Source organism: Elgaria multicarinata, chromosome 1 (assembly GCF_023053635.1).
Source record: "Elgaria multicarinata webbii isolate HBS135686 ecotype San Diego chromosome 1, rElgMul1.1.pri, whole genome shotgun sequence".
Classification (NCBI taxonomy): domain Eukaryota; kingdom Metazoa; phylum Chordata; class Lepidosauria; order Squamata; family Anguidae; genus Elgaria; species Elgaria multicarinata.
Genome location: NC_086171.1, coordinates 96,098,971 through 96,112,513, shown reverse-complemented (window position 1 = coordinate 96,112,513; position 13,543 = coordinate 96,098,971). Strand labels below are relative to the sequence as shown.

Sequence of the window (13,543 nt, the reverse complement as noted above, 5' to 3'; positions counted from 1 at the left end):
CCTGATGTCCAGCCGGAATCTGGCTTCCTTTAACTTGAGCCCGTTATTCCGTGTCCTGCACTCTGGGAGGATCGAGAAGAGATCCTGGCCCTCCTCTGTGTGACAACCTTTTAAGTATTTGAAGAGTGCTATCATGTCTCCCCTCAATCTTCTCTTCTCCAGGCTAAACATGCCCAGTTCTTTCAGTCTCTCGTCATAGAGCTTTGTTTCTAGACCCCTGATCATCCTGGTTGCCCTCTTCTGAACACGCTCCAGCTTGTCTGCGTCCTTCTTGAATTGTGGAGCCCAGAACTGGACACAATACTCTAGATGAGGCCTAACCAGGGCCGAATAGAGAGGAACCAGTACCTCACGTGATTTGGAAGCTATACTTCTAATAATGCAGCCCAAAATAGCATTTGCCTTTCTTGCAGCCATATCGCACTGTTGGCTCATATTCAGCTTGTGATCTACAACAATTCCAAGATCTTTCTCGTTTGTAGTATTGCTGAGCCAAGTGTCCCCCATCTTGTAACTGTGCATTTGGTTTCTATTCCCTAAATGTAGAACTTGGCATTTATCCCTATTAAATTTAATTCTATTGTTTTCAGCCCAGCACTCCAGCCTATCAAGATCACTTTGAAGTTTGTTTCTGTCTTTCAGGGTATTAGCTATCCCACCTAATTTGGTGTCATCTGCAAATTTGATAAGCGTTCCCTGCACCTCCTTGTGGAAATCATTAATAAAAATGTTGAAGAGCACTGGGCCCAGGACTGAGCCCTGCGGCACCCCACTCATTGCCTCTCCCCAGTTTGAGAAGGTTCCATTGATAAGTACTCTTTGAGTCCGATTCTGTCACCAACTGTGAATCCACCTAATAGTTGTTCCATCTAGCCCACTTTTAGCTAGTTTGTTAATCAGAATGTTATGTGGTACTTTGTCAAAAGCTTTGCTGAAGTCAAGATATATGACGTCCACAGCATTCCCACAGTCCACAAGGGAGGTTATCCTATCAAAAGATAAGATCAAATTAGTCTGACAAGATTTGTTCCTGACAAATCCATGTTGGCTTCTAGTAATCACTGCATTGATTTCAAGGTGTTTACAGATTGACTTCTTTATAATCTGCTCCAGAATTTTCCCAGGGATGGATGTCAGACTGACTGGTCTGTAGTTCCCATGTTCCTCCTTTTTGCCCTTTTTGAAGATAGGGACAACGTTAGCCCTCCTCCAGTCGTCCGGCACCTCACCCGTCTTCCATGATTTTGCAAAGATAGTAGACAAAGATTCTGAGAGTTCTTCCGCTAGCTCCTTCTTTACTCTAGGATGCAGTTCATCGGGCCCTGGAGATTTAAACTCATTCAAGGAAATTAGGTGTTCTTTGACCATTTGTTTATCAATCTCAAACTGCAATCCTGCTTCATTCAAACTCAACTTCTGCTTCATTTTTTCCAGGGGGGTCATAGACCTGCTTTTGGGAGAAGACCGAGGCAAAGTAGGAATTGAGCACTTCAGCCTTTTCTTTGTCGTCTGTTATCAATTTGCCATCCTCATTAAGCAGTTGAACCACCATTTCTTTCCTCTGTCTTTTACTACTCAAGTATCTGAAGAAAGCCTTTTTATTGCTTTTAGCATCCCTCGCTAATCTCAGCTCATTCACAGCTTTAGCCTTCCTGACACCATTTCGGCACTTCTGCGCCACTTGTCTGTACTCTTCTTTTGTAGCCTGGCCTTCCTTCCACTTCCTATATGTATCCCTTTTTGTTTTCAGGTCATCTCTAAGCTTTTTGTGGAGCCACATTGGTTTCCTCTGTTGTCTTCTATCTTTTCTCCTTGTTGGAATTGTTTGTAACTGTGCCTTTAAAATTTCATTTTTAAAATACTCCCACAGAAATGTGACTGTGTTGTTTGTATGACTGAGTGTGGGTTTGAATGGTGAGTGAGTCCATAGGTGGTGTAGGTAAAGATGATTTTGGGAAGCCGTGATGCAGGGACACATGGAGGGGGAGCCACTATTCCAGTGATTTGGGGCAGAAGGAGATATGGCAGGAGGAAGGGGTTGCAACTTCAGCGTAGAACAGGTTTCAGGTGTATTCACACTGTTCCCCTTCTACCCTCCTTCTCTAGTTCTCATCCACTGAGCCCTCCTTCCTTGTGGTGCTACTCTTTAATGTCAGGTCAGTCCGCAATAAGACCTCTCTTATTCATGATTTAATCCTGGATGAGAGGGCTGACCTGGCGTGCATTACTGAGACTTGGGTGGGTGAGCTGGGTGGGGTTGATCTGACTCAGCTCTGCCCATCTGGGTACTCAGTGCAGCACCAACATATATTGGAGGGATGGGGTGGGGGAGTCGCCATGATTCATAGATCTTCCATCTCTATCACCAGGAAACCACTCCATCTTGGAGCAGGCCTTGAAGATTTGCACCTGGTGTTGGGCCAGAGAGACAGTTTGGGGATGCTGCTGGTATACCGCCCACCCTGCTGCCCAGCATCCTCCCTGACTGAGCTGGCGGAGGCAGTCTCGAGTGTGGTGTTGGAGGAACCCAGGACGGTGGTTCTGGGCGACTTCAACTTTCATGCTGAGGCTGTCTCTGGGGCTCCGGCTCAGGATTTTATGGCCTCCATGACAACCATGGGGCTGTCTCAGTTTGTCATTGGCCCAACACATGAAGCAGGGCATACCCTTGATTTGGTTTTTGCTCCAAGCTGTGAGATGGGTAGTCTGAAGATTGGGGGGGTCCAAGTAACCCCATTGTCATGGTCGGACCATTTCTTAGTGAGATTTGAACTCACAGTGTTACTACTCTCCTGCAAGGGTGAGGGACCCATTCGGATGGTCCGCCCCAGGAGACTGATGGAATCCAATGGATTTCTGAATGCTTTTGGGGATTTTCCAGTGGAGAGAGCTGGTGATCCAGCCGAGGCCCTAGTCTCACTGTGGAACGGTGAGATGCGGAGGGCCATCGACTTGATCGCACCTGAGTGCCCTCTCCAGTCCTGTAGAGCCCGCTCTGCTCCTTGGTATACTAAGGAGTTGCGGTCAATAAAACAGGCTGGACGTCGGCTAGAGAGCAAATGGCGCAAGACTCGAAGCGAAGATGACCGAGCACGCTGTAGAGCACATAATCATGCCTATTGCGTGGCAGTGCGGGCAGCAAAGAAGGCTTATTTTGCTGCCTCCATTGCGTCCTCGAGTAGCTGTCCAGTGGAGCTCTTCCGGGTGGTCTGGGGGCTGCTAACATCATCCCCAGCAAATGGGGCCCTGGCTCCGTCAAGGACACGCTGTGACCTTTTTGCATCACACTTTGAGGACAAGATCGCTTCTCTCCGCAGCGAGCTTGGCGTTGTTTTTAGTGCAGCTCCAGTTGAGGTGTCCGATGCCACCATCTGCCCAATTTTGTGGGATCAGTTCCAGTTATGATGTGGACAAGGTGCTTTCAACAGTGCAACCGACCACTTGCCCTCTCAAGCCCTGTCCCTCCTGGCTTATAAAAGCAAGCCGAGGGGGTCTGACTGGGTGGGTCCAGGGGGTGATAAATGCATCTCTCTGGGAAGGGGTGGTCCCTGCTGTCCTTAAGGAGGCAGTAGTGCGACCACTCCTGAAGAGGCCCACCCTGGACCTGATGGTATTAGGCAACTACCGCCCAGTTGCTAACACTCCTTTTTTAGGGAAGGTACTTGAGAGGGTTGTGGCAGAGTAACTGCAGGCACTCTTGGAGGATACTGATTATCTAGATCCAGTCCAGTCTGGGTTCCGATCTGGTTACGGGACTGAATCAGCCTTGGTCGCCCTGATGGATGACCTTTATCGAGAGAGGGACAGGAGGAATGCAACCCTGTTAATCCTGCTCGATCTCGCGGCGGCTTTTGATACCATCGACCATGGTATCCTCCTGGATCGACTCCGTGGGATGGGCATCGGAGGCACTGTTTTACAGTGGTTCCGGTCCTACCTACGGGGTTGTTTTCAGAGAGTGGCATTGGGTGACCAGTCCTCGGCCTCTTGGTAATTGAGCTATGGAGTGCCGCAGGGCACCATCTTGTCTCCAATGTTATTTAACATCTATATGAAACCGTTGGGAGTGGTCATTAGGGGATTTGGAGCTAAATGCCATCAATACGCTGATGACACACAGCTCTATCTCCCTGTGACAACTGAATCAGGTGAGGCTGTGCAGGTCCTGGACCAGTGCCTAGACTCAGTAATGGGCTGGATGAGGGCCAATAAACTGAGACTGAATCCTGGTAAGATGGAAGCCCTGTGGGTGAGTGGTTCCCGAATCCAGGAGACAGGCTCATTGCCTGTTCTGGATGGAGTTGCACTGCCTCTGAAAGAACAGGTTCGTAGTTTGGGGGTACTCTTAGACCCATTTCTGTCGTTGGAGGCTCAAGTAGCCGCCACAGCTCGGAGTGCCTTCTACCATCTTCGGTTGGTTCGCCAACTACGGCCTCTCCTGGACAGGGATAGCTTGACCACGATGGTACAGGCATTGGTAACCTCAAGATTGGATTACTGCAATGCGCTCTATGTGGGGCTGCCCTTGAATCTGCTCCGGAAGCTGGAGCTAGTGCAGAATGCTGCAGCTCGGCTGTTGTCTGGAGCTGCCCCTTTTCAGCATGGAACTCCTCTGCTGAGGGAACTGGACTGGCTACCTATTCGCTACCGGGCCAGGTTTAAGATTCTTGTACTTGTGTACAAAGCCCTAAACAACTTGGGACCAGGATACCTTAGAGAGCGCCTTCTCCCTTACCAATCTGCCCGGTCACTGAGGTCATCCGAGGGCCTGCTCCTGGTGGTTCCACATAGATCCATCTTCCGATTGGAATCCACCAGGGGAAGAGCCTTCAGTGTGGTGGCCCCCTCCTGTGGAATTCCCTGCCTCTGGAGGTCAGACAGGCTCCGACCTTGTACTCCTTTCGGCGCCTCCTGAAAACATCTTTATTCCAAGAAGCCTTTCTTTAACATGCAGCCTTAAATTACTGTTTTTGCTTCTTTTAAATTTTGTTTTAACTGCTTTTATTCTGTTTTTATTTTCATTTTACCTTGTACACAGCTCCGAAATTTTTCAGTGGGGAGCGGTATATAAATATTCTAAATAAATAGATAAATAAATAAATAATAAAGCAACACTATATCTAGAAAGAGATGCTATATAACTTATGCTGTCTATTTACACAAATGTTGATGCAAAAATTCTAATTAAGCCCATTAGAAGCTACAGATTTCAAGGTAAAGATCCAAAACACCTCCCACTGACACAATAATAAATGAGAATCCTATCCTTTATATCTCAATACGTGTACTTGTTAATTTGCTATAAATCTCAATTCCTCTGAAAATGATTATATGCCATGAAATGTGATATTAAAAAAGCTAGAGTGGGGGATGAGAAAAGCACTCTATTTTTCAGCTTGCTTTCATGTTGCTATTCTATGATTCTATGATTCTATGTTCACTGATTCATGACAGAGCTCTGCTTGTTTGTCTTACATATATCAGTGAACAGGGACAATAGATCACAGAAAAGATATGATTGGATTGACAAGTGATGAAATCTTTTCACACAAAAAAATTCCCTTCTGGGCAATTGAAAAATCGCTTCAACTGCAGAAATTGAACACAACATGAACCAGATTCCAGCTGGACATCAGGAAAACTTCCTGACTGTTAGAGCATAGAATCATAGAATAGCAGAGTTGGAAGGGGCCTACAAGGCCATCGAGTCCAACCCCCTGCTCAATGCAGGAATCCACCCTAAAGCATCCCTGACAGATGGTTGTCCAGCTGCCTCTTGAATGCCTCTAGTGTGGGAGAGCCCACAACCTCCCTAGGTAGCTGATTCCACCGTCGCACTGCTCTAACAGTCAGGAAGTTTTTCCTGATGTCCAGCTGGAATCTGGCTTCCTTTAACTTGAGCCCGTTATTCCGTGTCCTGCACTCTGGGAGGATCGAGAAGAGATCCTGGCCCTCCCCTGTGTGACAACCTTTTAAGTATTTGAAGAGTGCTATCATGTCTCCCCTCAATCTTCTCTTCTCCAGACTAAACATGCCCAGTTCTTTCAGTCTCTCTTCATAGGGCTTTGTTTCCAGACCCCTGATCATCCTGGTTGCCCTCCTCTGAACACGCTCCAGCTTGTCTGCATCCTTCTTGAATTGTGGAGCCCAGAACTGGACGCAATACTCTAGATGAGGACTAACCAGGGCCAAATAGAGAGGAACCAGTACCTCACATGATTTGGAAGCTACTATTAATGCAGCCCAAAATAGCATTTGCCTTTCTTGCAGCCATATCACACTGTTGGCTCATATTCAGCTTGCGATCTACAACAATTCCAAGATCCTTCTCGTTTGTAGTATTGCTGAGCCAAGTGTCCCCCATCTTGTAACTGTGCCTTTGGTTTCTATTTCCTAAATGTAGAACTTGGCATTTAGCCCTATTAAATTTTATTCTGTTGTTTTCAGCCCAGCACTCCAGCCTATCAAGATCACTTTACGACAAGGTAACCTCCCAGTTACCTAGGGAGGTTGTGTGCCCTCCCACACTAGAGGCATTCAAGAGGCAGCTGGACAACCATCTGTCAGGGATGCTTTAGGGTGGATTCCTGCATTGAGCAGGGGGTTGGACTCGATGGCCTTGTAGGCTCCTTCCAACTCTGCTATTCTATGATTCTATTAACATGAACCACATTTGAAATGGCCATGTTTGATGGAGGGCCTGACTGTCATAAACCATATCTGAATGCATCACTTTGTCCTTGAGGTTGAAAGATTTAAAATAACCTATGATAGGTGGATTTTGACATCCTGGGATATCTTTTACCAAATGCCAGTGTTTTGACACTGCGTTTAACTGAAAAAAATAATTTTATTGTACTCCAAGGAACAAAATACTTTATTTTCCTGTGTCCTCAAAAATCTCATATTTGTGGTATCCATCAGCCTTGCTCCTTGCTTCACCAATCACATTCTGAAGATAATCCCATAATTTAATGGGCTACTATATCGATCTCTATTGTGATTGTACACTTCTGCACTGGTGCAATTACAATCTCAAAAATTGTTAAAAGGACAGGTTCTTAAATTTGCAGGGTGATAACTTTCAGTGTTGCATGGTATTCCTATTCATAAATTCCTCACAAGAATTTACCCACCCATTTTGTAGGTTAACAAATCCAAAGATATTTCTTGTAAATCCTTATGGGAAATAAATTTAATGTTAGGATCTACTATATACATCCAGTTTATGAAATCCTCCACTATACCCCACTATATAGATGTTATTAATATATCTGCCATAATATAATTTGATGTCTATATAGAGTTCTTGTCTTATTCGAAATTACCATCCCTTCAACGTATGCCATGTATGAGTTTGTTATACTAGCTGCAACAGGACTCATCTTTGGTCTGAAAATAGAACTGATCGTTGAACCTAGGATAATTCTCCAATATGACATCCAAAATAACTAATAAAAATGTGCAGGTGGATAAGTGTGACTCTGTTCTTTAAAAAAAAAAATCATTACTTGTCTAGCTTCTTCATGAGGAATTGAAGTGTAGAGAATTGGTATGCATTGTTATCAGACGTGAATCATCCTCAATTGGGGAAAAATCTATTGCTTTAATAAAATGTTTGGTGACCTTTATATGAGGTACTCTGTTTCACAAGGTCTCGAAAAAAAAAAGAGAATCCAGATATTGAACTAATAAAGTTGGACTCCGATGCAGTGAGTCTCCCTGGGAGAGGAAAGCCCTCTTCATGAATTTTAGGAAGCATGCAAATTATTGGAACTGTAAAAATCCTTTGACAAAAATTGGCCGTTTCTCATTGATGTAAATAGCCTCATATACAAAGAATTTGATAATAAATTTAACATCCTTGGTTGGATCATGACTGATGAGTCTATAACAAGACCCATCACTTAATTATCTATATACTTCTCTGACTTAATAATCACAGTTTAGAATGACTATGGCTCTACCTTTGTCAGCTTTTTAAAAAAATATTTCCAAGTTGTTTTAAGGCTAACTTTTCTCTTAAACTACAGTTGTAATGATAACCACTCAATTCCCGCCCTATTCTAGTGATGTCTCTTAATACCACCTTTTCAAAGGTGTTAAATTTACTCTAAAGTTTTCTGACCTGTGATTAGACAATTTGTTAAACATTTCTTTTTATCTTTAACAATTGAACTAACTTTAAAAAGTTGATTATAGTATGGAAGGCATTACACTTAGGGGTTGGCACAAACATTAATCACTTATTCAAGATGGACAATTCATCCATGTAAAATCTCTATGAAAACAAATTGACTATTAAATCTATCTCTTTCTGACATTGTGAGGTTTGGTGTTCTTTCCTCCAGCATCCTGGACATTTTAATATTGGACGGTGGGTCTAAAAAAATATTATCCAGGTTATGCTATGAATCACCAAATGTATCACTCCGTCCAGATGTGAGGGATAATTAGATGATTCTTGAAACCTCACTGTTTGCTTTTCACATTTAGATTGACTTAGCCATGGGGAGATCTAATTTTTTTAGACTAACATCCAATTGTTACAAATTTTCATGACCTTTAAATCCTTAAAACACATGTACTAATGGTTCGTATTGCAAGTGGAAACTCTTATTTCCAGAAGCCCTAGTTCCCATTGCGTTATTGGTAGGTCCAATATACAGCCCTTGGTCAAATAAGATGAACATTCTTTGTCACTTTAGCCCTAACAGCCTCTCACTGTCTAGGGTGAGCTTTTGGGGGAAGGGGCTGGAAGGAGAACCTTAACACCCCTGCTTTGTGCATTGTCTCCATAGGGGATGTCCCAACAGCCTATACTTCTCTCTGCCATCATGTGACCATGTTCTTGTATGGACCACAAAGGAACTGGAGACAGCCAAGTGCACAGAAACAAGAAGAGGAGGAAAACCACAGCAAGCTACAGATCCCCACTCTGCCTAAGCCAGGCATAAGAAATTGTCTGCTTAGCACATCAGATTCTTCATTGCCCATCAAATTCTGGCTTTCAGAATTTGTCCTTGAACCCAACAATTTGTTCTGGAACCTAGCCACCTTCTTGCCTATAAACTCCTGCTGCTTTAGTGTAAAATCCCTATGGGGTCAGGGGTACAGCACAAAGCCACTTTCTTAACAATATCCATATATGCTTTGGAATAACTCTGCTGCTAGACACAAAGTTAAAATTTGTCTGAAAATGCTCCAGCCATCAGTGCAATATTAGAAATAAACTAGATTAGTGCTATACACACTGCTGTCAGAGAGAAGATTGTTCTAAAAATAGTATCCTGAGAGTGGCCTCCAAAGCTGCCTGGTCTGACTCTTGAGACTGGATGTTTGGTTGGAGCCCAGTCAGTTCTAGCATTCTCCTGCATGCCTATTTATGCTGTTTTCAATATAGATCAGAGTGTACCATGCACTTATCAACACTATACTTTCGTTGCTCCAGAGAAGTGTGGTCTTGACATAGATTCTTTGTAAATGTGATTGTGCTGGATTACTGGGGAGCAGGGAGAGCAAAGCTCCCTTAGGCCCATTCATTGGACTCTTCACCTGCTCATTTTCATCTTTTGAAGTTGCCTCTAAAGCAGGCATTCCCCTCACCCCAGCACATAGGTTGTTTTCAGAAATGCTCCCCCCACCTCTGCAGGACATCCTATAATTGCTTAGGAGTAGGGTGGACATCTAGAAGATAACAACCAGTTTATATATAATGCAACTGTAACAATTTGTGAAGAAGTTAGAAAGGCCCTCCTTGTAGCCTTTACAGCCCTATATGCTGTAAAGAGGAGTGTGAAGGGCTAAAAAGGGTGGGGGAGCTTGGCTTAGATTTGCTGAAAATAATTAAGCATTTTTTCTTCTATGATCTGAATTCCCAATAAAATAAAAATAAAAACAAATGAAAAGCAGAAATGTGTGTGTGTGTGTGTGTGTGTGTGTATGTGTTGGGAACTGGCCCACAAATTTTATTAGCAGTTTTTGCTCTCAGTGAAGGAGAGGCCTACACACATTCCCAAAGAAGCCCTCCTTGTACTCAGATTTTAATAGGTGCAAGTGGTTGCAGTGCATCTCCAGGTACTTCTGGATAAGGCCAGTTTTCTAGATCCATTTCAATTGGGCTTGGTTTCAGCACAGAAACTGCCTTGGTCATCCTCCTGTGCTGGGAGGACATGGGGAGCCCCTGCCAATTCTCCTGCTTGTCTTAACGGATGGGCTGTCCAGACTGTGACTGGGAACATCTTGCACTGTAGCAGTTTTATTACCTAGATGACCAATGCTGGGAGGTGATGCTGGGTGATTTGGCCATGGTGTTAATGCTATGGGCTCCATCCCATCCACTGTTTAACAGCTACATGAACCCCGAGAGGTTATTTGGGATCTGCAGTGAGGTGTCATTGGTATGTTGAAGACACCAAATTCTGTTTTTCACGTTCAGTCACACCCTTCCTTCACAGGGAAGGACCAGAAGCATTGCCCTCACAGTCCAATCTAACACAAATGCACCAACCACCTGGAACTAAGCCTGTGTTTCATTTAATAACTGGGCATACACTTTTATTAGTCATACAATTCCAAGGAAAAGTCTTCAGCACTTTCTTAACTTTTGTAAACCACTCAGAGCTTCAGCTATGGGGCAGTATATAAATGCAATAAATAAACAAACAAAGAAACACACACACACACAATGCATTCAAAATGAACTCTCCACTTGCTGTGAGAGGGTGATAATACAGGCTCTGGCAAAAACCATCCAAATTATCTATTACTTGGGGTGGGGGTGGGGGGCTTCCAGGCGAGGCTTTTGTCACATCACCACCCTGCCTTGTTCAAGGAATTTTAGAGGGTCTAGATGATTTAGTCTTCCACTTGCAACCCTCCCATGTTTCTCCACTGCTTCTTCCATCTTTTTCTTGCCACAGAAAATCTGTTAAGGAGAAAATTACATAATAGCCGCACCATCTCTTAAGAGCCCTCTGGAAGCATTCTAGGTCTTTTCCAGGGCTGTGGGGGGGGGGATAGGGAAAGCAGCTCCTTCCTCAGCAGGACTTGCCTGACAAGCCTTCTTGAACAAGAACACTTGAATACCAGAAAGTATAAGAATACCAGAAAGGATACCACAACAAAAAGGACCAATAACAAAATGCCAATTGCAATACATTATCAGTGCAAGGTTCTGCCTGCAACTTCCTGTGCTCTGCCAGGACAAGGCCTGCTTCTCCCAGGAGGAAAAGGATTATGCTGAAAATAAAACTCTCTTCTCTCCCCACCTCAAGCAGCCTTGTTGTTGTTGTTGTTATTATTTATTACATTTATATACCGCCCCATAGCCGAAGCTCTCTGGGCGCTTTACAAAAGTTAAAAACAGTGAACATTAAAAAGAAATATACAAAATTTAAAAGCATAAAAAGCATAAAATACAAACAAAAACAGACAATATCCATTTAAAAACAACTATTCTGGGGTCAGTTAAAAACTCAGCATATGCTGTTAAATGCCTGGGAGAAAAGTCTTGACCAGGAGCCAAAAAGATGACAACGTTGGCGCCAGGTGAACCTCGTCAGGGAGATCACTCCATAATTGAGCGGCCACCACTGAAAAAGCCCTCTCCCTTAGATGTTGAGCGTAGTGTAAGGGTAGGTTCATGTCGGGAGAGGCATTCCATCAGGTATGGTGGTCCCAAGCCATGTAAGGCTTTATAGGTTAAAACCAGCACCTTGAATTGGGCTCGGAAACATACAGGCAGCCAATGCAGACGGGCCGAAGTCGGTCTTGTTAATCTGGTGCTAAAAGGGTTAAATTATGCTGCAAGCAGAAGGCTACTTCAAGTGAAATATGGATGATTTGATCTGGAATGGGGTGGCTGGAGTGAGGGTTTTGGGGAGATTTACAAGAAGACCCCCTAAAAAGACCCCAAACTCATATCTGAAATAGCCCCAGAAGTATATTCCAGACCCCTGAGCCATGGACATGAAGACTTTGAAGTTTGATCCTATGCTAATCAATGTTAGACCATTAACTAAGACTTTAGCTAAGACGTGCAGGACTGTCTTTGAAGAAAAGAGGGGGGAAAACCACAGTGGACGTTTACAAGCGGTTTCTCAGAGCATGTTCAAGGCCACAGTGTGCTTGGTGAGTGTGCCGTGAGTGTGCTGGAACAGAGCTGAGCATGCTCAGATGTCCACTAGGAGGGGAAATTGTTTTGAGATCTTGTGGTGGCACCTGCTGATAAGAAATGTCCTCACTCGAAGTTGAGCGTGATAAGAATAATACTGAGCAAACGGGACACCTGGGATATGACCTAATATATCCTAAGAGGAACACGAGTTCAAAGAAGATATGATAGACGCCCAGATGGCAGCCATGGTTTCTAGACCCCATGAGTATAACATGTGAGATATTGGGAAGGGGGAGACACCTAACTTCTGATTGGTGAATGTGTGGTCTAATCACTTATTCATGCCAATTGTGATTGGAAGATGGTGGTCTCATCACTTATTGATCCCCACCTTTGAGCCAGAACAACTGTATAAAAGGCACAGGTAGCAGAGCTGTAAGACAGAATGTTGTTATTTTATTTTATATTTATTGGAACTTTACCTCGGACGTTTGGAGCGACGCAGTTAGGTAATTATGAATCTCTTTACAATTTTAAGACTTTGGGACTTCGAATATCTCCCTGAAAGTTGGGACTTATTAGATTTATTTTCTGAAGCTGGAACTCGAAATTATTTCTAAGTCTTAGAAGTTCTCTGACTTCTGCTTTTGTTCTTTACATGCCCAGAGGAACTTCAGCATAGCTTTTAGATTCAGATAGTAAGCTAAGAGAAAGCGTAGGGAGGGTTAATGTAAGCCTATGCGGCAGGGTCTTGCTATTTACTGTTTTACTCTGTACAGCACCATGTACATTGATGGTGCTATATAAATTAATAATAATAATAATAATGTTTTAGTATAGTCGAAAGAGTGTTTAGTTTAAGTTTAAACTGCAAATAGTAAATAGAAGCGGATAATGAGGAGGAGTCATAACAATGCTAGAAGCTCAAGCCGTTATCTTATTAGCTAAATTTGTAATAACTGCTTTTGCAATTGCAATTCTTATACTTCTTGTACTTAGTCTAGTATTTACATTTCATTCTCTTTTCTTGTAACCACAGAAAGAGATTGTATACTTCTATAACTACCATGCCAATTTGTTTAATTTTGCAATTTTTATAATAAATATTCTTATTCTTATTATTATTATTATTATTTATTTATATAGCACCATCAATGTACATGGTGCTGTACAGAGTAAAACAGTAAATAGCAAGACCCTGCCGCATAGGCTTACAATCTAATAAAATCATAGTAAAACAATAAGGAGGGGAAGAGAATGCAAACAGGTACAGGGTAGGGTAAGCAGGCACAGGGTAGGGTAAAACTAACAGTAGAAAGTAACAGTAGAAGTCTGCACAACATCAAGTTTTAATTAAAATCATGTCTGTGGTGATGCTTATCGGCTGGGATTAAATGTTTGTCTATTTGGATTAGCACTGGTTAC

The 13,543-nt window shown here is 43.3% G+C and overlaps 1 protein-coding gene across 5 annotated transcripts in view; it reads left to right on the top strand.

Annotated features, from left to right (window-relative positions):
• Nucleotides 1-9,790, top strand: part of PDE4DIP (phosphodiesterase 4D interacting protein) — a 282,371-nt gene extending 272,581 nt beyond the window's left edge. For 4 of the 5 annotated variants that reach the window (XM_063133164.1, XM_063133171.1, XM_063133156.1 and 1 more), the window contains one exon: nucleotides 8,802-9,788. In XM_063133164.1, coding sequence (XP_062989234.1) covers nucleotides 8,802-8,843 — 42 coding nt within the window. In that variant the 3' untranslated portion in view covers nucleotides 8,844-9,788. Of the gene's footprint in view, nucleotides 1-8,801 lie in introns of all 5 variants that reach the window. The other variant, XM_063133148.1, reaches the window with a different exon arrangement.
• The last annotated feature ends 3,753 nt before the right edge of the window (nucleotides 9,791-13,543 follow it).